Source organism: Gymnoscopelus braueri (assembly GCF_963280865.1).
Source record: "Gymnoscopelus braueri genome assembly, chromosome: 1".
In the NCBI taxonomy this organism is placed as follows: domain Eukaryota; kingdom Metazoa; phylum Chordata; class Actinopteri; order Myctophiformes; family Myctophidae; genus Gymnoscopelus; species Gymnoscopelus braueri.
In genome coordinates, this window is record NC_137603.1 from 47,145,246 (window position 1) to 47,168,085 (window position 22,840).

At 40.4% G+C, this 22,840-nt stretch overlaps 1 protein-coding gene across 2 annotated transcripts in view; it reads left to right on the forward strand.

Moving 5' to 3' along the window:
- The first annotated feature begins 2,186 nt into the window (after positions 1-2,186).
- Positions 2,187-22,840, forward strand: part of rufy2 (RUN and FYVE domain containing 2) — a 28,574-nt gene continuing 7,920 nt past the window's right edge. The window contains exons 1-15 of one of the 2 annotated variants that reach the window (XM_080439418.1): positions 2,187-2,877; positions 6,655-6,828; positions 8,224-8,341; positions 10,679-10,780; positions 11,076-11,199; positions 11,743-11,807; positions 12,030-12,095; positions 12,601-12,670; positions 13,302-13,403; positions 14,836-14,952; positions 15,354-15,446; positions 15,702-15,776; positions 15,885-15,982; positions 21,695-21,814; positions 22,231-22,360. In XM_080439418.1, the coding sequence (XP_080295544.1) occupies positions 2,490-2,877; positions 6,655-6,828; positions 8,224-8,341; positions 10,679-10,780; positions 11,076-11,199; positions 11,743-11,807; positions 12,030-12,095; positions 12,601-12,670; positions 13,302-13,403; positions 14,836-14,952; positions 15,354-15,446; positions 15,702-15,776; positions 15,885-15,982; positions 21,695-21,814; positions 22,231-22,360 (1,842 nt within the window). In that variant the 5' untranslated portion in view covers positions 2,187-2,489. Of the gene's footprint in view, positions 2,878-6,654; positions 6,829-8,223; positions 8,342-10,678; positions 10,781-11,075; positions 11,200-11,742; positions 11,808-12,029; positions 12,096-12,600; positions 12,671-13,301; positions 13,404-14,835; positions 14,953-15,353; positions 15,447-15,701; positions 15,777-15,884; positions 15,983-18,512; positions 19,647-21,694; positions 21,815-22,230; positions 22,361-22,840 lie in introns of those variants that run through there. The other variant, XM_080439419.1, reaches the window with a different exon arrangement.

Consider the following 22,840-nt stretch of genomic DNA (forward strand, 5'->3'; position numbering starts at 1 on the left):
GAGAGCATGAGGGAGCCCAGAGACAGACTCAGACGAGAGAGAGAGAGAGGATAAGGACGGACAAAGCGAGAGCTCTTGTATTTGCTCCGCATTTTAACCCCAACCTGTAATGGATCTGACACTGTACGTACTTGCATCCTGCAATTTATGAATCAGTATGGCGGAGAGAGGCTTAGTGGAAACGGATTACCGTACAGGCTTCTCTGACCAAAAGGTAAAATCTCTCAATTTGGTGAGAATTGTATTGTTAATAAATTGCGTTGACAAGGGAATATAATCACCTGAAACCACCCAATGGGCTAAGTGATGTTTTATGCACATGTACTACAGTGATGCCTCTGGGATTCAGGAATGACACCATCATGACCAGTTAGATTGCCTAGTAGGTGGACATTTTGAAAATGATTAATAATCAGATAAACACTGATTATTATTGTTTTAAAACTGTGCAATTGTTCTATAAGCATACATGATCTTTGTCCATAATATAGTTTAATTATTAGACTGTCCTCTTTGTAGCAACCTGCCTATATTAGACTTTTATAGGCAGGTTGCTACAAAGATGACCCTGTGTTGTTACTGTACATGTGTCCCATTAGTATTAACCTCTTAAACCCCATATAGTTGAGCGGAGTCCCTCAGGGCTCTATACTAGTGTTTTTTTCTGTTTTCTTTGTACCTTATGCTATGTACCATGCACCCCACCCTGCAATCTATCCCTACTGTTTATCTTCCTGTCAAATTTAGAATATTTTCTTTCGGAGATACACGTTTAGGCATTAATTCATTGATAAATATCTTAAAAATAGCAAATCAATTTTCAACAGATTCTTTGTTCAATGTACCCTTTTGTTTTCCTATATAGTTAGAAGATTGTCACAGCAATGTTTTTGAAATTATATCAAGCTACTTTCAAGCTACTGCTATCAAATAAACACAACGATGTCGCCTTCATTCACAGGCATGTGGGTTAATAAAATACTTATGGAACACTTGGAAGTGAATCGTCCTTCCTTTGTTCTCATTATACAGCATTTAGCTAATAAAACATATACGTATTTGCAAATAAATAAAAACATAAAAGGTTATAGTGTTCGCTAATAAAGTAGGTGTCAAAGTCTCTCTGGATCTGCCTCTCTCTACTCTACATCTCCTTTTGAAGGCCCCATCCATCTCCATTTGCCCCCAATTCTTCCAAAGGACACATGAAAAAGAGACTAGATGGGTCCAGTTCACTTTGTCAACCTACTGTATATTCATTCCTCTAATTTCCCCAGAGACAAGACCACCCCAGATAAAAGTGGACTACACCAGAGGAGAACAGTCCAAACCAGTTAGGCCCAGAGTGTGTGTGGATCAGCTCACCTCATCACCATTTACTGCCTTGATTCCCGACTGGGTCACACCAGACTGAGTAGGGCCCCAGTTGCTTTACTATACAGTCTTCACCTGCTCTGAAAGCCGTCCATCATTCACCATGTACTCTCCGCAGAGCCTTCACAGATGGGGCATCACTCACAGCGAGAGCATGGAGCGGCTTGCATACAGCCAAGGTGGGTCGGTCATTTCTATTAAATGGACAGACGTGCGTGGCCTTGCATGTGAGTGGTGGTGGTGGTGGGTGTGATTTCCATAGCATGAGGGTCATGACACATATCCTGACCTCAGCAAAGAACCCACGTTCTTGAGGGAGTTCCAGGGGGTCCCCAGATAAATGATGATAGTTAGGAGCCAAATGGACCCTTATGTTGCTGTAACTCTGATAGTGTACTTATGGAGTCAAATGGACCCGGAGTTATGGTGGTCCATGGTCTAATCATTAGACTCAAAGTGGAGTTCGGGTCCGCCAGGGCCCTATATATATAAGCCATTTTCAAACAATCTTGACATTCTTTGAACATTTTTGAATATTTTTGACATTTTCAACACCACAAATCTCCTAAGGGGTTCCTGGCACAAAATCCCTTTCAGATGGGGGTCCGCGGCTAAAATACACATTCATTTAGGGGTCCTTGACATGAAAAAGTTTGAGAACCATCACTCCTCGCTGTTTTTAGTTTCGACATTGAACACTAGAGGGCAGCACAGCGCCACACCACACCATCTCTCGTCGCAAAAACCATTACGTAGTGCTTTGTGTGTCTCGTGAGCCTTTAGACACCGCCCCTCCACAGGGTGCAGCGGGATGAGGAGTCAGGCTGTGTTAGAGAGCAGCACTCGTTGTAAACAAATCTCCACACCACTGTGCATGGTGCCAAACATAGATTTTTTTCCCCCCAAAACAACAGCTACATAGGAGACACCACCAGCTCGCTAGCATGTAGCCGAAGATTTCCAAGCTTTTTTTTTGCCAGTCCCATATGCAGCGGTTAGGTTTGTGTGGCACTGGATCCGACAGTGTTTTTTTTTAGCCCCAGTGGTGGGTCTGGATCCCCAGACATTTTTATGCCGGGGGTTGAGTGATCCATTAATGCTAGCTCGCTAACCGTATGCATCTGTCTAGTGTAGATGCTAATATAACAATAGACTTAAACATGGCATCGCCCGCGGAACACGACCTGGCTTTAGCCGAAGCCGACGGCAGCAACAAGGAGAAAGCTCAGGTGTTTGGGATCCTGAGGCTGCAGGAGGAGAGATCCTCCGGTGTTGTAGGAGATCATCATAAAGCTAGTGCAGGAGATCATCATAAAGCTAGTAGTACCACCAGCAGCAGCAGCAGTGCTCTGAGAGCATCGGATGGCCGATGGCAGGCTCCTATCTTTGCGTTGGCCAGGAAAGCATCCGAGACGTTCTCTGGCAGCATCCATGTCCTGCCCAAAGTACCAGAGCACAGGTCATCATCAGCAGCCCTGCAGGACGACGAGTGGGCGGCCAAAGGTAGACATGTTTATCACCATGGATGCAGATCTTTGTCACTATGGATGCAGATGTTTATCACTATGGATGCAGATGTTTATCACTATGGATGCAGATGTTTATCACCATGGATGCAGCTCTGAAAAGCACCACCACATCCCTTGTTCACAGTCCAATCCTGAATCATTTAACTACAAATGGAATTATCAACGAGGAACACAACAGTGAACCCCATTGACACCGATTTGTTTGTTGTTAATTGAAAATACAGAAGCATTTTGAATTACATTTGTATTTTTTATCATAGATGTATTTGATAGATTCTGACACATTTGCATATCTATGATATGAAAGTAAAAGTCAGCCTAGATACAAATACATCTATGATAGTCTTGATCCAAGGCTAGTATTTTACCATCATTAGCTAGTTAAATTAGCTGAGGGTAGTGCAGTGATACATGTATTATGTCATTGTCATTTCCTCCTTCTTCAGGTCAGCTGACACTAGAGAGAGTTCGTTACATTGACTTGTGTTAGTGGCTGACATATGCCTAAAAAAACGAGAAAGCTGTAGGCTATATCTGTGTGTTGGCCAAGTACTGTATGTTCACATACAAGGAATTTGACATGCTTGTCTCATCTGTCCTGTCATCTCTTTCTTATCATAGAGCAAATCTTGTGCACTTTGTGCTTCTATTGGGCTGGTACATGAGTTGTACAAACTATTTCATGTCTGCATTTCAGTTGTGCTGATTTTAGTGACACGGAATTGTCCAATTATTGATTCTCAAACAATCAATCAAATCTCAAGGTTCAGCCTGCTATATCTACAGTGATATTTCTATGCCGACGGCCGGCCTATGTGTTTTGTATTAGGTTGTACTCTTAAAGTGAAGCTAATACTTAGAGTTGTGTCTATTTCTGACAATCAACATAGTCTAATATATCACGTCACATCATCGAGTCTCTGTGCCAAGAGCCACTCCTTAAGATTCTTGTCTTGTTGTCTACCAGTCATTCTTGTATATTTCTCCCTCCCTTGGTATCTGCTGGTTCTATTGTCATACTCTTTATCTCTTGTACCATACTACAGACCAGTTAGCACGGTTTACCTGAAGTGCGTTGTGAGGAATGTAGAGTGTAGATTCATCATAACAATATACAATGGCATGCCTTGGACTGGTATGGAATGGTATTGTGTTTATACAGTAAGTGCGATAGTCGACGATTTTGGCTGAGAGTGAGATTTCTGCCAGTTGCACTTTAAGAAAATATTTGACTGCTAAAATCTAGTGTAAATTCAATTCCAAAGAGCACATTGCATTGTCTATTTTAAACACATTAAAAGCACAGTGCATGCTTTGTATGGGAGATCAAATTGAGTTATCTTCTATTTCTCTTCCATACATTAGCCTATTTATCTTTCCTATTAGGCTAAAGGACCAGAAATAGTTGTGCTATTGTAAGCACCCGGGGCCCCAATAGTTCAGTCAGCTCTATTGTTTCTAGGCAACGAATGCCGTCCCAGACCAACCGTTGAGTATACGTTTAGCTAATGCTGTTGAACAATGAAACAGAGCTACTTATAACCGTGGTTCTCAAACGGTTGTCATGGTCATGGACCCCCAAATTAATATGTATTTGGCCATGTGCAGACCCCCATCTGAAAATATGTACTGCCAGGGATCCCCATAAAATATTTGTGATGTTAAAATATAAAAAAAGATTCAAATGTTTTCACAATGTTTTCAAGATTTGCGACAAGTGAGCTTGTATATTGGCTATTTTAAAATAGCGATGTATATAGGCTATTTATTTTCAGGGTTCAAGTTGTTTAAAATATAACTAGTTTAGCTGGAGACCCACTGGAACTCCCCCAAGGAGGTGGGGGGGGGGGACCACTGACTTAGAACAAAAACTGAATCACTCAATTTGTACTGAACTGACCACTCGGTGTTCTTGCAAGATTATGACCTTGACCAAGTGTAATTTGTCATGATACTGGAACAGTCTGGAAGACATCTTGATCGGCAGATTGTTTGGCTCATTCAGGAGGCCACCTGCTTCTTTAAGGATTACAGAACAGAAGGTTCAATCCTCAGTATAGACAGTGTCCAAAACGTAGCCATGTGCCTTTGAGCAAGCACATCTAACACCTCCATGTAACTTTCTGGTCATTTACTGTAACTATCTCTAACACATCCATCCATCGTATGTATTGCTATGCTCTGGTGGTTATTAGCTGCAGCTTCTCTGACTTTTGGCCGGCCTGTTCGCTTAACCACTTGAACCCCAGCATCCATTTTCTGGAGGGAACATTAGCCAAAAGTAGCACATATATTCTTCTAAATTGAAGGCTTTTTGAAGTTGAAGGCTATTTTTGGCAAATAGATTTGCTGTAGAGGGGGGGAAAACGGTCTAATTCAGAGCCAACTCAGGTCCAATTTACTATGTCTAGACTGTAGTGGGTTTAAGTGGGTAAGATTGTTTCTAAGGCTGAAGCATGAAGCTCCACATTGCTAGGCAACATTTATGTATGAATTCACTTGAGGCTTGGTTACACATTGACCCATGGATCCATATGTACTGTAGAGCACTCAAAACCCTGGGTGTAGTTAAAGATTATTTACTCTAAAGGCTAAGCATTAGGTTTAAGACTAAGGTTGTCTTCAGAAAACTGTGCTAAGCAAATGTTTAACCAGTAACCAGTATCTCATGTGAGATAATCTCATTAACCTGGCTAACATGTTTGCAACGTTTGATCTGGCTAAAGAGACATACAGCAATTTGAAGCACACAAAAAACAGCTACATGGAACAAACACCATTAAGTAATGACATGAAGGCAAACACAAGTCACCACAGTTGACCCATTAAGTCAATCAAGTTGACACAGCAGTACAGAAAACCAGAAACGCTTTGGAGTGATAGGAAGTTCAAATGCATACCTTATGCTCTTCTGCCAAAACGTTTAAAAGCCTTTATCGTTACGGCTATTTCATGGTGAAACTCTTAACCTCTTAATCCCTATATTCTTAGTAAAGTAATACTTAGTTGAGGGGTCAGCTCTATTCTTGGTCCGCTCTTTTTTCCGTTTAAACATCAAATGTCTTTGACAAAAAGATCCAAAAGTTTGTTGTGAGCAGAATGAGGGTTCATGTATTTAAAATATATAGAGTCTATTGTCTATAGACAATAGATGTGCATGACTGCATGTTAAACCAGAACTGGGTTACAACAACCCATGCATTGTGGCTCAAACAGCCTTCTTCAAGGCGTGACACACAATAGTCGTTTCAGTCACCGTTTTTGGATCTTTATTTTTTATTATAAGAAAGTACAAACGGATACAAACCGCCTCTTACCCACTAATAAAGTGGAGTGATAATATCTCAGCTACCACAGAACATAAAAAATAACATAATTAAAAATGAGTGTCTGTAGCCTTGCTCAAACACGCTCATGGTATTGTAGCATTTGGTGTGTGTGTGTGTGTTTGTGTGTGTGTGTGTGTGTGTGTGTGTGTGTGTGTGTGTGTGTGTATGTGTGTGTGTCTGTGTTCATGCATTTCCCCCCAGCATGGGACCATGTGACCACAGAACAACAGCTTGTTACACGTTGTTACCATGCCTTCCTTGAAACGCTTCCTTCTTTTTCCATGACTTATAATAACACATAGAGACTTGTGTGTCTGTCCAATGTAAGGCATAGAATACTGTCAATGCAATTGCATGCCATTGCCATAGTACTAACATTGTATTATCTCTTAAAAGCTTGTGTCTGTCTCGTTGTTGATCAGCCCTTCGGGATCCTATGACCATGGAGCGAGCCAACCTGTTGAACATGGCCAAGCTCAGTATTAAAGGCCTCATAGAGTCTGCTCTGAGCTTTGGAAGGACACTGGACTCAGACTACCCTCCCTTGCAGCAGTTCTTTGTCGTCATGGAACACTGCCTCAAACACGGCCTCAGAGGTATTAGTGAGAGAGTTGTGTCTGTTGTGTGTGTGTGTGTGTGTGTGTGTGTGTGTGTGTGTGTGTGTGTGTGTGTGTGTGTGTGTGTGTGTGTGTGTGTGTGTGTGTGTGTGTGTGTGTGTGTGTGTGTGTGTGTGTGTGTGTGTGTGTGTGTGTGTGTGTGTGTGTGTGTACGGCTGCACGCACGTTAGTGAGAGCATTTGTGTGTATCAGAAGACAGAGTGTGTGTTGATAGTTAGGCGTGGGTAATTTATTTTATTGTATAATTCAAAAATATAATGTGTGTGTGGTTGTCTGTTAGGAGAGAGGGTGTATCTAGACCTGTCACCACCTGGTAATTACCGTACTGTAAAAGGAAGGGTTACCCAATTATTACATAATTGCCTAATCGCAATTGTTCGAGATAATCCCAATTATTTAGCATAATCGTCATAATCGTTTCCATGTTGAAAATGTTTCTGATATTTTCAAACATTTTCAAAATTAGTGAAAATAGCAGATCTACAAGAACACAACGTGTCGCGATGCGACACGTTGTGAGCTTGTAGATCGTCTATTTCCATTATTCATGTTTTAGTATAAAATTATTAAATATGTCAGTCATTTGTATATTTAGGTTATTTGTCATATTTGCTCTGTGCAATTATAAATTTGTAATTTCTATTCATATATTTCAGTGTTCAACAAAAAAAAAATTATCGTTAATCGCAATTATTTGTGTGACAATTAACTCATTGAGTGCCAATGACGTCGCAGACGTCACGTTTTTCATAAGCCCAGAGTGCCAATGACGTCTGAGACGTCATGAAAAAAAAAAAAAAAAAAAAAAAAAAAAAAACTCAAAAAAAAATCTTTTTTTTTTTTTTTTTTTTTTTTTTGAAAAAAAAGGTTCAGAACCCAAGATATGATGATTTGAAGATTTGCTGCTCCATTCACTTCTTGTTTAACTTTTTACTGAAAAAGGCTGTATCTCGGCTCCTAAGCACTTTTTTTTTACAATGTATTTTTGGCCTTGGCACAGGGGTGATATAGCCAGAAATATTTTTGGCACTGAATGAGTTAATTGCCATGTAAAATGTCATAATCGTGTGAATGTGAGAGAGAGACTGTCAATGGTTTTGCAATTTGAATGACTAACAGAACTAAAACGGTTTTAGGCTTTGATTCTCTCTCTCTCTCTCTCTCTCTCTCTCTCTCTCTCTCTCTCTCAAACCTTCTAAGTATTGACAAGTCTCACTGTCCCTGTGTCTGTCTCGCTGTCCCTTTCTGTCTGCTTCTATGCTTCTGTCTCCCTCTGTTTCTAACCGTTTCTGTCTGTCTTTCTTTCTCTCTCTGTTACCCTTTCTTTTACTGTGATTCTCTGATCTCTTCTGGTCTGTGTGTGTTTGTTTCCAGTGAAGAAGTCCTTCCTGGGATTCAACAAGTCCCTGTGGGGTCCTCTGGAACTGGTGGAGAAACTGTGTCCTGAAGCAGCAGAGATATCAGCCTCTGTACGAGACCTGCCTGGGCTTAAGTAAGCAATTATGCGCGTGTGTACACACACACACACACACACACACACACACACACACACACACACACACACACACACACACACACACACACACACACACACACACACACACACACACACACACACACACACACACACACACACACACAGACGCCTCTACCTGCTCAGTCTGTCTGTCCTGAAACCATTGCAGCATTTTCATGGTGTGGCCGTAGGCCATGCTGTGTATAACAGGGTTTGTATGTACTGTATTATGTCTATCCCCTTCAATGTTGACTAATCACAGCTCATGCTGTTACATGCATGACATCATGAAACAAAAGCACCTCAGGCCCTTGCCTGAAGTGCCTGGGGAAGTAAAAGTGAAACTTAAGCAGAGAATGAAAGTTGGGTTGTAGTTGAAGTATGCATGTAAAAAACATGTTCTTATTGGTTAGTATTTATATCCATTTGACCAAATAATGCACAGTGCAGTGGTGTCAAACTTATTTCAGCTCACAGGCCAGATTTGGCATTGGGATTTATGCGGGCCAGACCCGTTGTGCATGAGTGAACGCCTGTATGTATCGTGTACTCCCACAGCTGTCAATGCCTTTGTGTTTTCAACCTGCTGTCTCAGTCTATGCCATAACTGTCTCACTTTATAATGAAGAGCACTTTTATGATTGGTATTGCAGCCATCATAAAAGTCAACACTAAGCAGACAAAAATCTAGAATGCTGTCCCTCCTGTAACTACAAAATGTTTCACATAACACATTTTCTTTCTTATACATCATAATGGATTGAGCTTACATGGTGCAGTCGATTGAACAGTGTCACTCATTTCTAACTTGTTGCTTTGAGACACCTGTGCCGCTGCTTTAACCAGCCTGTCAAGTGTCAACATCAGGGACACGTTTCTGAGCAGTTGTTATTTTCATTAATTTATTTCAGATGTCTATGTGTCACCTGCAAGTGCAGTTGTTGACTTTTAGTTTTTATCATAACCCCACTATTGAATGCTAGTGGCAGCCCTGACTGTGTGGAAGACGAGTGAGATGAGTTACCCACCATGCGTGGGCAACTGGGCATGGATACACACACACACACACACACACACACACACACACACACACACACACACACACACACACACACACACACACACACACACACACACACACACACACACACACACACACACACACACACACACACACACACACACACACTTGTAACATGAGAACACTACCTGAGCCTGTGGAGGAAAGTACCTAAGACTGAAATACTTTCACTCTTGTCTTTCCTCTGTCTCTGTCATTTGAGCTGACTTGTTGTTATAGTGCCAATTCCTGGATGTTTAAAAGAGTTTCATAAACGTGAATAAAATAATTCCAACAGTATGACGTTTTTGTTTCAGCATTTCCACTCTCCTTCTCTCTCCCCATAATTCCTGCTCTGTTCATAAAAGAATGAAGAACACATTCTGTCTGTTAACCAGTCCCCTGTGCTATTTAACCCTATCTTTTTAATTTGCCCAGTGTGGCTTGAGAAACGCCTGGCCAATCAAAATAAACAATGTACTTATGGCCAGGCAATATCCTTGTCATCCACCGCCACAGGAATAATGTTCCACACTGGCGTTGTAGATTATTTCAGGGTAGGAACGCTAATTATATTATATATTTTATCAGGGAGCAACAAGATGACGTGGAGAGTGTGGAGAAATCTGCGGAAGTAATGATAGAAATTAGACATTTCTTTTAGTTTCATCCAGCTGATATTATACAGATGAATGGAACAGCTTTAAGTAATTGCAATCAGGCGATTACAGTATGTAATAATTGTGACAGGCCTAACAGCCTGTGTTACCCTGTGTCAACTGCTCATACAGAAAGAGGAACATTAACGCTGGAAAACAAGTAGATTTGTAGTCTGTTTCCTCTGATCATGCTGAGTCAGACAGATATGTGGGAGGACTGGGTTTTATAAACCTTGAGCCTGGACTTAAAGACATACCTGCCATGCCAACATTAGGCTGTGAAAAAGAGGGAGATTTTCTGGGGGTAAGGGCAAATGGCCTACCCTCAGCACCCCCACCCACATATAACCCTACACCACAGAATAAATACAAGGATGTGAAATTAAAATGACTTTTAATTAATCTAAAATCTATAGCTCATAATAAAATAAATCAATACAAAATTACAAAAATGTCAACATTTAAAATGTACTGTAGTACAAACATTGTGAGAGAGAGTGCATGTGTGTGCACATGAAGGTGAAGGGTGTGGGGTGAAGATGAGGTTTTACATTTTTTATCGCTTAACAGTATTTTTGTGTTTCTGTTTTCCAGGACTCCATTGGGCAGGGCAAGGGCGTGGCTTCGTTTGGCTCTCATGCAGAAACGGTTGGCAGACTACCTACGACTGCTCATCACCAGGAAAGACCTGCTCAGGTACAGACTGTTAGCCACATAAACTTCAACTTTATTTATTTTACTTTTATGCTGATATTCCATTTGAACTTTATTTTAAAAACAGAGATTGCGAGATTCTTTAAAAACCTTACCTCCTCACCTTAAAGCTCTAGAAGCTTGTACCTGGATCGATAACTTGGACACAAATTGGAATGATAAATGCATTGCATGCATCATTTTACAGTACACGCATAGTAAGAACAATACATCAGACAACACCACTGCCAAACATACCTCTATAACTTACTGTGTTTATGTTGATATCTGTCCACAGTGATTTCTATGAGAGCTCAGCAGTAATGCTAGAGGAGGAAGGAGCCGTGATCGTTGGCCTGCTGGTGGGACTAAACGTCATTGATGCCAACCTCTGTGTCAAAGGTGAAGACCTGGATACGCAGGTAAGAGGCCAGGGCACACAGATTGAATTAGCTGTTCTATTTTTAAGGTTATTTCAGAAAAGTGTGTCTAGGGAGTTGAAAGAAAGGACTCTTTTTGCCTTGAAATGGTAGCAAGTATAAATATTTTTGTCATGAAACTTTAAACACAATGGCAAGTATAATTGAAAGCCAATCAATCCTAAAATTCTGAGTAATCGGCTCTAGAAAATGATGAATTACCATAGTTCTAGATCACTTGTTTTTCTTCTTCTTTTTTCTCTTTGAGTTAAATTGACATGGTGCATTTGTTAAAGGGTTAATTAATTGGAACGACGTAACCACTACTGTTCACAGAACTGGGTCAGTTGGTCAGCTTAGAAAAAGTAGCTTGGCCAACGGGGTAGGGTAAAAAGGTGTGACGGAAACATCTGGAGTACTTGAAATAACAGTTAGATGAGGTGACACTAATACTTTCCATTGAAATCAGATTTTCAACTTACAGTTTGTGTTATACTGTGTTTATATGTACGTATACCTACAGTATATGTTTGTGGTGTTTCTAAGGTTGGAGTGATTGACTTCTCCATGTACCTGAAGAATGATATAGATGACTACAGGAGTGAGGAGAGGTATACTCTCTTTCTTTACTTACTATCTTACTCTGAGTTTCTCAGTCTCCAGCTCTTTCTCTTTCTTTATCCCTCAAGCCTTTTTCATCCTTGCCGTTTCTCTCTCCATCTCACTATGTTTCTCTATCTCCAACTCGCTCCTTACCTCTTCCTGTCTCTGTCGTGTTGCGATGTCTCTTCAGTTTGCAGAGATGTCTTTGTTTTCTCTCTCTCTGCCAACAGGAATAGCCAGATAGCATCCATCTTAGACCAGAAGAACTACGTAGAGGAACTGAACAGACAGCTCAAGTAAGACATAGCGTTTTTTTTGTTTCTAATTTGCTCTACCTAGGATGCTAATGGCATTTAATTCAGTCAGCTTGCACTGTGCATGCTAGATACTGTTGATTCAAGTAGTCTTTAAATTGATTGATCTCGCTTGTAACCAAACAGACTCTTCCAGAAGTCCATACCCTGCACCACCTGTCAATACAATCACATGGAGTCACACATTAAGTCATTGCAAGATTTTAGATTATATACTAAATCAGGTCAGATGGGGGATATTATGCCAAGGGTTTGAAACTTGGCCAGTAACCTATAACACAAATGTAGCCTCATGCCCCCACACACTGTGTCGTTATGACACCAGTACGCTTGTCGTGGGGACAAGCAACCAATTAGCAGAAACACACTTTGCATGGTTTTGATGACGGGTCTGATGGGGAAATCTGAATTGTTGTTTACAAATTTTGATGAGCAACTCTCTCTCTCTCTCTTTCTGTGTGTGTTTGTTATTTATGTCTACGCCCAGCTCCACAGTCCATGGCCTCCAGGGCAGAGTGGACAATTTGGAGAGGTCCAATTCCAAACTCATAGAGGAGGTGAGACTGGTACTTTCTATTCTTACAATGTATAACATGTATTCTGGTCGACAGTTTATACTCTTATCTTATACTATACTTATGGATAGAAACACTCCTTGTTTATGGACACATCTCACTTATTTCTTCTTCACGTCTCAATCCTTCTTGTCAGTTCCTCTCTTTAATCCACCTGCCCCCTAAATCGGTGGTTCTCAAAGTGGGGTCTGGGGACCCCCAGGGGTCCTTGTTCCAGGGGGTACCCGGCAAACTTATTCATAGTTCATGGTTACAGCCACTCATGGGAGGTGTAACTCTGACAGTGTACGAATGCAAGATACGAATGCAAGAACCAAATGGACCATTTGGTTCCATTTGTACACTGTCAGAGTTATGGGGGTTCGTGGTCTAATCCATACCAAATTGGGGGTCCTTGAAATGGTTTGAGAACCACTTCCCCGTAAATGATCACAGCAGAATTACAGTTTAAACGTGTAATAAGTGGTCAGAGTTGTCTTATTCCATAGAAAGATGTTCCTCAACCTTTGTGTATCCATTGTGTTAACGTAGTTGTAATTTGTAGGGTATAGGTCATATCATATTCTACAGTTTTGTCGTGTGTGTGTGTGTGTGTGTGTGTGTGTGTGTGCAGTTAGCCATAGCCAAAAACAACATCATTAAGCTACAAGAAGAAAACCAACAACTGAGGAGTGAAAACAGCTTAATTATACTGAAGACACAACAACATCTAGAGGTATGTAGTTATGTGCACATTTACTTTCATGCGTTACACGCACATGCATGCACGTACACACACACACACACACTCGCTCTCAGCTACAAAATATTCGGAATTTCTAAAGATAAACAAGCATAGAGTTTTTCATGGTGTTTGGAGCTGGCAGCCAGCACAGCCAACATGTTTACCTCTGTGTCAGAGCGCAAGCTTGATGTAATCGAAAGCAAGGCCTGAAGTATGACATGTGACTGAACTCACACTCACACAGAGCTGCCTCTACACCTTATTACTGTACCAAATCCAGACATCTGTAACCAAATTACTTTGAAGGAAAATGCAGCAATATCTTATGAATTGTTTATACATCACAAAGCATCACATAGCATTGACAGTGGAACATCATCCAACTTTCTGTGTAGCAGTATGGACTGTAAGGTCACAATGGGTAAATGAAAAAAGAAAAAAGTTTTCCTCAGGCTGGCTTGACAATCCTAAATTATAACGCCTCCTTGCTAATGCTTAAGGATTCCAAAGAAAGCGAGCTGTAAACTTTGTGAGAAATCGTTCGACATCTTCAACATAGGGGAGGCGGCAGCTTATGGATATAAGATATGTCGTCTTGTCACAGCAATCCTGTGCATCTAAAAAAGCAGTGATTCGCAAAGTGGGGTCCAGGAACTCTCTGGGTTCGTTGAGGGGTTCCAGATGGACCCTTACAGGTCCATTTGGTGCCATTTGTACACGCTCAGAGTTATGGGGGTCGTTGAAATTAAAATGTTTGAGAACCACTGTAATAAAGTAAATGATAAGCCCTCCTACCTTTCCTGGCAGAAAATATTTTCACTGCACCGAAGTGCCTTAAAAAATTTGTCACAGATTGTGTGTGTGTGTGTGTGTGTGTGTGTGTGTGTGTGTGTGTGTGTGTGTGTGTGTGTGTGTGTGTGTGTGTGTGTGTGTGTGTGTGTGTGTGTGTGTGTGTGTGCGATATGTTTTATTCCGTCTAACAACTAATGAATCAAAGTGGTCTCTAGTTCTCTTTTCTATTTCCCTATTGAATTGTACATGAACAACCTTTCTGTTTCTGCAGGGGTTGAAGGCATACAGTACAGTTGATAAAAAAGAAGAAGAAATAAAATGAACGTCGCACTATTTTAGCATTGCAGTTTGAATACAATGCTGTGCATTGAACTTGTCTGGGTTTGGTATTTGATTTGTCAGAGCTATAGTACCTAGCTACAATCGTCTGCCAATTATTTGGAAACATAATGGCACACAGTAGAACGAACAAATGCATGTTAATAGTTGGATTTCAAAAGCATTTATTTACATTATAAATATCTAGCTATTTGTTCTCAGATGTCAAATCTGGTCTGAAGAATCTGCGGAGAAGTCTGGAAATAAGTAGAGTTTTTTTTTATTTTTTACTCTACTGTCCTGTTTTCTGTAGGTAACCCAGGGAGACGTGACAGTGGAAAGAGACACCTACAAACAGTCACGTCAGGGATTGGATGAGATGTACAATGAGGCACGAAGACAACTGAAGGAGGAATGTCAGCTAAGACAGGTGTGTGCGTGTGTGGACCATTTTCCCGGTCCTCATTTGAAAAATGGTTGTTTTATGGTTAAAACAGATTTTAGTTATTAGGCTTACAATTAGGAAATGATTCACATTGGGGTTAAGATTAGAATTTAGGCATTTAAAGGTTAGGTTTAGGGGTTGGGGTTAGTGTTATGCCTGATTTAAACTTAGTTGCGCACCAGTGTCATGTACCAAAAACAGCCAATCTACAAGCTCACAATGCATTGCAGCGGGATGCGTTGTGAGTTTATAGATCAACTATTATTGTGTTAAGGTCAGGGTTAAAAATTTCAAGAGACACACACACACACACACACACACACACACACACACACACACACACACACTGCTGGTCTGTGTGTTTATAATGGAATGTGTGTTCTCAGGATGTGGAGAATGAGTTGGTGGTCCAGGTGTCGATGAAACAGGAAATGGAGCTGGCCATGAAACTTCTTGAGAAGGACATCCATGAAAAACAGGTGGATATTCATCCCTCCATCAATCATCCACTTTCTCCCTCTCTTTTTCCTCTGTCTCTCTCTGCCTTCCTGGCCATGGTTACAGGAGACCACCTCTATCGTAATTGACTTGGCGGTCGTGTCGTTTTTTTAATCTTTAGTTAACGATTTCATTTATCCTCCTACCAGTGAAGTGTTGCGTGTCAAGGTCTTGTCGAGATAAACGCTGTCTGTTTATGCTGATGACCTTATAACACTAACTCTTCCCCTGAACAGGACACTCTGATCGGACTTAGGCATCAACTGGATGAGGTCAAGGCCATCAACGTAGAGATGTACCAGAAAATGCAGGTAAACACACACACACGTCAAACACACACACACACCATTATTTATTATTATTATTATTTTACCCTTATACACATTACACATTGATGCACACGCCTGTTGTTGTTTCAGTCATCTGATGATGGGATGAAGCATAAGAATGACATGATCAGCCGCCTCGAGGAGAAGACCAATCAGATTACTGCCACCATGAAGCTGCTGGAACAGAGGTGAGATGCAACAGCTGTAAATTACACTCAGTTTTGAAAACAAGACAATTATTGTCTTCCATGTCTTTCCTCAGTCTCATGGTTTCTCTGCTGTTTGCAAAACATTGGGAGGTTTTGTGCTCCCGTAGCGTGGCGAAATCAATCTACAATCTCTCAAGATAGATGGTTCCCAGATTGCAATCGGAGTGACACTTTGTCAATTTGATAATGAAGGTATTTTTTGATATCTGATAAAGTTAAGTTTTAGAATTATTGGTGACAGTTTTGGAAGATATTGGTCCAACAGTGGTCATTAAAGCCATCTTTACCATCTTAAGCTGCAGTTAAAAAAACAGCAAATACATGCAGATCTTCTTAGGAGAACATACCAAAGATACTTTTACTTACATGGTCCAGTCATTTATAGGGACGACATGTTTGTTTGTGGCCCCAAGCTTCCAAATTTCCATATGCTGTTCTCTAGACCTTGGTTCAATAGTTTTTTTGAATCGCTGATGAGAGACTGAAGGAAAACATGTGAAAATAATTATTTGAATGAAATGTTTACATTTCATTACTATTTCCTATAAAACATTATTCTTTAGAAGCGATGACATACAGAGTCAAAAGTGTCAGTACACTGTATTTGTTTGGTGAGTTAAAAATGGCATATTAGACAATAAAACATGAAGCACAAGCAGTCCAATTGTGATCATGGGAATCTTTCGTATCTGTGTTAAAGTATATGATTGCTGTCTGGAGGAAACCTTGTATGTCCAAAACCATTCCTTTTTTATTATTATTTTAATTTAAAAACACTTTAAAATAGTGAAAATAGCCGATCTACAAGCTAACAACAAGTCACATTGGGACGCGTTGTGAGCTTGTAGATCTGCTATTTTCACTACTTTTGTACGACACTCTTGTATTATAAAGTAGGGCATTCATTTACAAAAAAACATAAAAAGGTGAAATATGAAGATACAAGGTTTCTGCCCGACGGCAACGATATGACCGTTGAACAAAAATGATCTACAGCTCACCATCCCGACACTTAGACTGTATGTCATGTCTGATAAATGAAGTAGTTACAACGATTTTCCTGCATGTCAAGCATCCTCTGTTACTATAGTAGTAACAACCATTGTTGAGAGTTTTCCTTCGCTGTGCTCTGTGCTGATTGGTTGATGCTGTGTGATGCCCCCTCCTCCAGCTTTATCATGACCCAATCAACATGTTTCACACCTCCCTGTCCCCTTTCCCATTGGTTTAAATCTGTTCCATCCTGTTTGTGATTGGTTGTGAATGCTTTTTTGCTGCTGTAGAGGTTTATGTACTGTAAGCCACACAGACACACAGACCCCGGTTCCTCTTGTCATTCCAATTGGATTTTTGAGATGGCCTTTTTAGAGCTATTTTTTTTATTTTATTTTCGATAATTTGATTAACCTATGCATAACATTTTGAATATAAATTATGGTAAAATACGGTAATGCTAAATCATAGTTTCAATAGCATTTAGCATAACTTTTTTTTGTTTTAAATGTGTTGATAAAATAATAAATTATTATTATATCAATTATAGTAATAATTTCACCCCTAGTCTTCATTCTTATAGTCGCGTGAGCCACACGGCTACTTTGTTCAATGTGATGACAACACAAGAGGCAGTAATAAAGAAGCTAATTTGCTTTTGTCTTGCATACCCTTCTGAATGGAGCCGTGAGCGTCATAATTACTTGTATCAACCCCTATGATGACGTTACCAACAACAGCATTCTTGCAAAATTGATTGAATTGACCATTATGTACTGGTTAATTAGTCTTGAAAATTCCCCCACTGAGCTTAATGTTTTAACACAGCAAGAGATCATAATCCAGCTGTGAAGATGAGTCCAATCCAGCCTGAGTTTGAGATCTCATGTTGAGACCACATTAAGAGGTCTGTGGTTTGATGTACTTAATATACATAATGTCCATATGACTCTTTCCTCCTCTTCTTCCCCATGTCTTTACATTGCTGATACACTCATAATGTTTCTGTTCACTCCACGGTTAACCACTTGAACCCCAGCATCCATACTCTGGAGGGAACATTCACCAAAAATAGCAGAACTACAAGCTTGTAGCTTGTAGAATGGCTATTGAGAAAAAGTGGTCCAAGTACAGTTGTAACTCAGGTCTGTTTTTACCAAGAACAGGGGGTTTAAGTGGTTAAATTAGGCTTCGAAGACCTAATTAGCAATGGGAGTGTGTGTTAATGCTGTCAATTAACACCGCTGTGACTGTGATGTCCAAAGTCTCGTGAAAGTGTCAAGTATAACCGGGGTCTCTTGAACACTGATATATTGACATCCTTTCTTCCTTCCTTCTGTTCCCTTCTTTCTTGCCATCTATCCATCCATCCATCCATGCATCATCCATCCATCCATTTAACTCCCTCCATACCTCCCTCATTTTAATTTGGATTATTTTTTTGTACCTTGCTCTGTGTGTGTGTGTGTGTGTGTGTGTGTGTGTGTGTGTGTGTGTGTGTGTGGTGTGTGCGCAGTGATAAAGACTTACTGAGTCAGACAAGAACACTAGCCATGTCGTTTGTTAAGTGTGCCAGCTCGGACACAGAGCACCAGTACAAGCTAGTCAAGGACATCTCTTTCTAACACACACACACAGAGTTGCCTATTATTTAATGACTAAACGGATAATTTTAAACGTAATTTGTGTCTTTTCATGCAATATTAGTAGTCCAAGAACCAGGTAAAACCAGAATGTATGGTAAATATAATTTATCAGCAACATTCTGGGATTGATGGTCACAACTACAACATGTTTCATAATTCTTGGCCAAAGCACCTCCAAACTTGAAACATATCACTGTTGCCCCGTGACACTCCTTAGCAACAATTATTGGACAAAGATCTGTCTGGATAGTTTTCATTTGTAATTGAGTCCCCATTTGATTTTGGAAAAATGGGAGCCAGTCATATGTTTGTTTATTTATTAATTTATTTTTTGCTAAGACACACAAAGATACACACACTGCTACACTATCATTTATTTGCCAGTAGTCTCTGCATATGCATTACCACTAACATGCAAGTAGAGTACTGGTTTTTGGCTCAGAGATGTAATATTAGCTTTGCAGTGGACAGTGTGTCCTTTTTTTATTGTCGTCGTCAAGTTGAGTTAGAATGACTTCAAATCAGATTTACTCGGATGTACTAATTGTATCTTGGTATGTACAGTAAAGATTAGGAAGAGTTTGGTCCTTACTGTTGTCAGTGCCAGCAATGATGGCACCAACATCCTGCTGTACGGCTGTGGCTGAGTAACACGATATTCAATGCCAGCGGAACTCCCCAAACTAATTCTATCCATGCCTCTGGTAGCTACACCGAAAGGGTATGAGAAGCAGAGAGTCACCAGCTACAGTAGTTAGATCCTACAGATTCAATGGGAAGTGTACTCGTGCATTCTGTATTGTCTGCAAGGCGTTGCAAACTTGCACTGCACACGTGCCACTTCTTAACCACATGGACCCTAGCGTCCCTAGTCTGGACATGTCATAGTAGGTGTACATTTGGTGAAAATGGAAGAACGTTGGGCGAAAATAAAATAAAATCTGGCGGAAATAGCAGATCTACAAGCTCACAAGGCATTGAGTTGCAATGCGTTATGAGCTTGTAGATCTGCTATTTTTTGCTATTTGACTGACAACAAAGTATATAGGGTTTAAGTGGTTAATTGCTGATGACACTGTCCTCTCCTTAGTCATCATACTTACTTCTAGTAATACAAGTTGAGATTACAAAGTTTAGTAAAATTTTGCGTATGTAAAACACTCAATGAACTATAGAATACTAGCTTGTGTGTATCATGAGTCATACCTTGTTTCAGTTTCACTACTTGAATTATGTATTATTTTAGTCTCAAGCCTATTCAAAAATTTCAAAATAATATGTACAAGCTCGTAGATCTGCTATTTGTGGATAATTTTATATATTTTGTACCTTTTGGGAACCTTTGCCTATAATGACATGCCCAAATAGGGACGCCAGGTTAAAAGTGGCTTAAAACCGGGAAGAATCAGGTGCATAATTGCAGATACCGATTAATTAATGACAAATAATGGCCAGTATATCGGCCAGACAAACCTGCTTGATTTGTAGTCTCTTATCATGACCTGTGTACAGTGTGATAGAACAGGAAGTGAATCTGTCTGCTCATTCTAACTCTATGGTCTCAAGTACTGTAACTCCCCACCTGTCGGTTCGAAGAATAATAATGACAACCGTTTAAAAACCACTACTACTGTCTTTTGCCACCATGACCAATAAAGGTAGATGTTTTGAAAGTGCTGCTTGTGGTATATGAGTCTTTGGCATTGTTGTTCGTGTAATGTCAGATGGACAATGGGATAATTATGAGGTGTTTCGTTCAAGATGAATAAACGTAGACATTGAAAAAACGGAATACTTGTATAATTGTTTAGTTGGTAGATAATACAATACAATATATAATTGATTATCATATAAAAAAGCTGTGTGATCTGGTTATTCCTCTCATCTTAAGTATGTGAGGGATGGGTTCTGGGTTGGTTCTTAATCTTATCAAATTCTGGAACCCTGTGAATCTGCTGTACATTGCTGGTCAATAGCCTTGATCACTCTTTTGAAAATTGTATCCCAATGAAAGTTTATCTGGGTTTGATTGTGTATGGAAATATAGTATAGTATATAGATTACTGGGGGTGGGGGGGACTCTCTGTGCGGTGAGAGATGACACATCAGTATTTGAGCTTAGGTCGATTGCATTTCATTATATCTTTGATAAGATAATTGTATGTAGTATGAGTTTGACACCAATAATATTGTGTATATTATAACTGAACAGACTAGTGTTCTGTTCATGTGAGTCTACTACTGTAGGTTGGCTGTGTTCTTCAAGTTGGCACTTTTATTGGTTGGCTGGCGAACCCTCGTTTCCTTCATTCAGTTCCTTCTGGTTTGGGAACTTCATTTCTCCTCAACTCCTCATTGCTGCATCCCTCAACATTGTCTCCTTCCTGCATTACCATTCCTGTTTTCCTTCTTACCCTGCCTTTCTGCTCGCATCATGTTTTTCTGCCTCGCTGTTCGCTTTCACTTTTTGAATTGTTCCTGCCCTCCCTCCATGCCAGTGCCATGTTAAGGACCCCCAAATCTATATATATTTGGCCACGGACCCCCATCTTAAAATATTTTGCTATAATAATAAAATAATTGTATTACAAAATGTTAAAAAGCATTCAAAATTGTTAATATAAATTCTGGATTTTTCAAAAATAGGAAATCTACAAGCTTTGAACTTGTAGATTGCCTATTTTTTTAATTGCCAAAGCATAAAAGAGGGTTAAAGTGGTAAAACTGATTTGAATGATATATTAACACTTTGAGAACCAACTGCTCCATGCTGCATCTCCCTCGCATAGTCTGTTTGGAACGGTGCACATTACAACCGCATCCTACCTTCCACTTCTCCCTTCCCCTCCCTTCTTCAACACTGTCTTCCTCCTCCTTTACTTTCCCCTCTTCACTCCTTCCATGCCTATCTGCCCTCCCCACACCTTCATCTACCTCCACCCTCCCTCTCTCCCTCCATTCCTTTTTTCCCCCCTCTCCCTCCCTCCATCCTTCTCCCCACCAATTTTTTCTCTCCATGGCCCTGAGTTTGTCCCTGGTTATAATGGTGCAGATTACAGGAGGCGGAGAGGCACCGCAGCTCGGCCGAGGAGGGAGCCAGACGCTTCAAAATGGACTTTGCCAACAAGGCCGACAGCCTGCAGAGGCAGATCACACAGAGAGAGAGACAACTGTAAGCAAAGAAATCACAGACAAAACCCTGTAGACAGAGTTATAGACAGACAGACACACACACACACACACACACACACACACACACACACACACACACACACACACACACACATTCTGATATCATCGCTGTCGGGTGGAAACCTTGTATGTCTAAAACGGTAACGTTTTGAGGAAATGGAAAAAAGAACCAATGGATGCAACGTAGTTATTATTTAGTCACAAGCTCGTGTTAATGCTTTTCATTGGTTCAATATTTATAAAACCTGCTATTTTTGTTACTTTAGTGTGACACTGTAGTGTGACGAAGTAGGGCCTTAATTTATGAAAAAAACATATTTTCTTCTCCGTTTTTTTGTGGTTGTCGGTGATGTTCATGCCGCCGCGGTTTTGTGTTTCTCTTGTTTTCTCCTGTAGCCAACAGCTGGAGACGGACCTGAAGATCGAGAAGGAATGGCGGCAGACACTACAGAGCGACCTGGAAAGAGAGAGAGACACCGTGGCACAGCTCGGCGCAGAGGCATTGCAGATCAATGGACTGAAGAAGGTGAGGAGAGACTGTCCCCACAAGCATACTGTAGTAGACTTTGAGAAATAGACGTGAGAACAATTTTCCTGGTCCTCACTAGAGTTGCTTTTGGTTTAAAAATGTATTTGTGGAGTTAGGCTTACAAATAGGAAAAGATTCAGGTTAGGATTAGGCATTTAGAGCAGGGGTCTTCAGCGTTTTTCAGGCCAAGGACCCGCTAGCTGAGAGAGTGATGAAGCAGGGACCCCCACTACATGTTGGATTCATATTAAATGTGTGTTTTCAGACATTTAACAACTTACACCAACAATACTTTGTAAACTTGACCTTTGGCTCTGTACTTGGTCTATTCGTTTTCCCCTGTACACCAAACCTCTTCGCCGAAAATAGCCGATCAAGCTTGTAGACCTGCTATTTTCGGCTAATCCCCCCAGAATAGGGATGCGAGGGTTCAAGTGGTTAATGATTTTTTTTTTTATTTAAATAAAGTCCCTATCA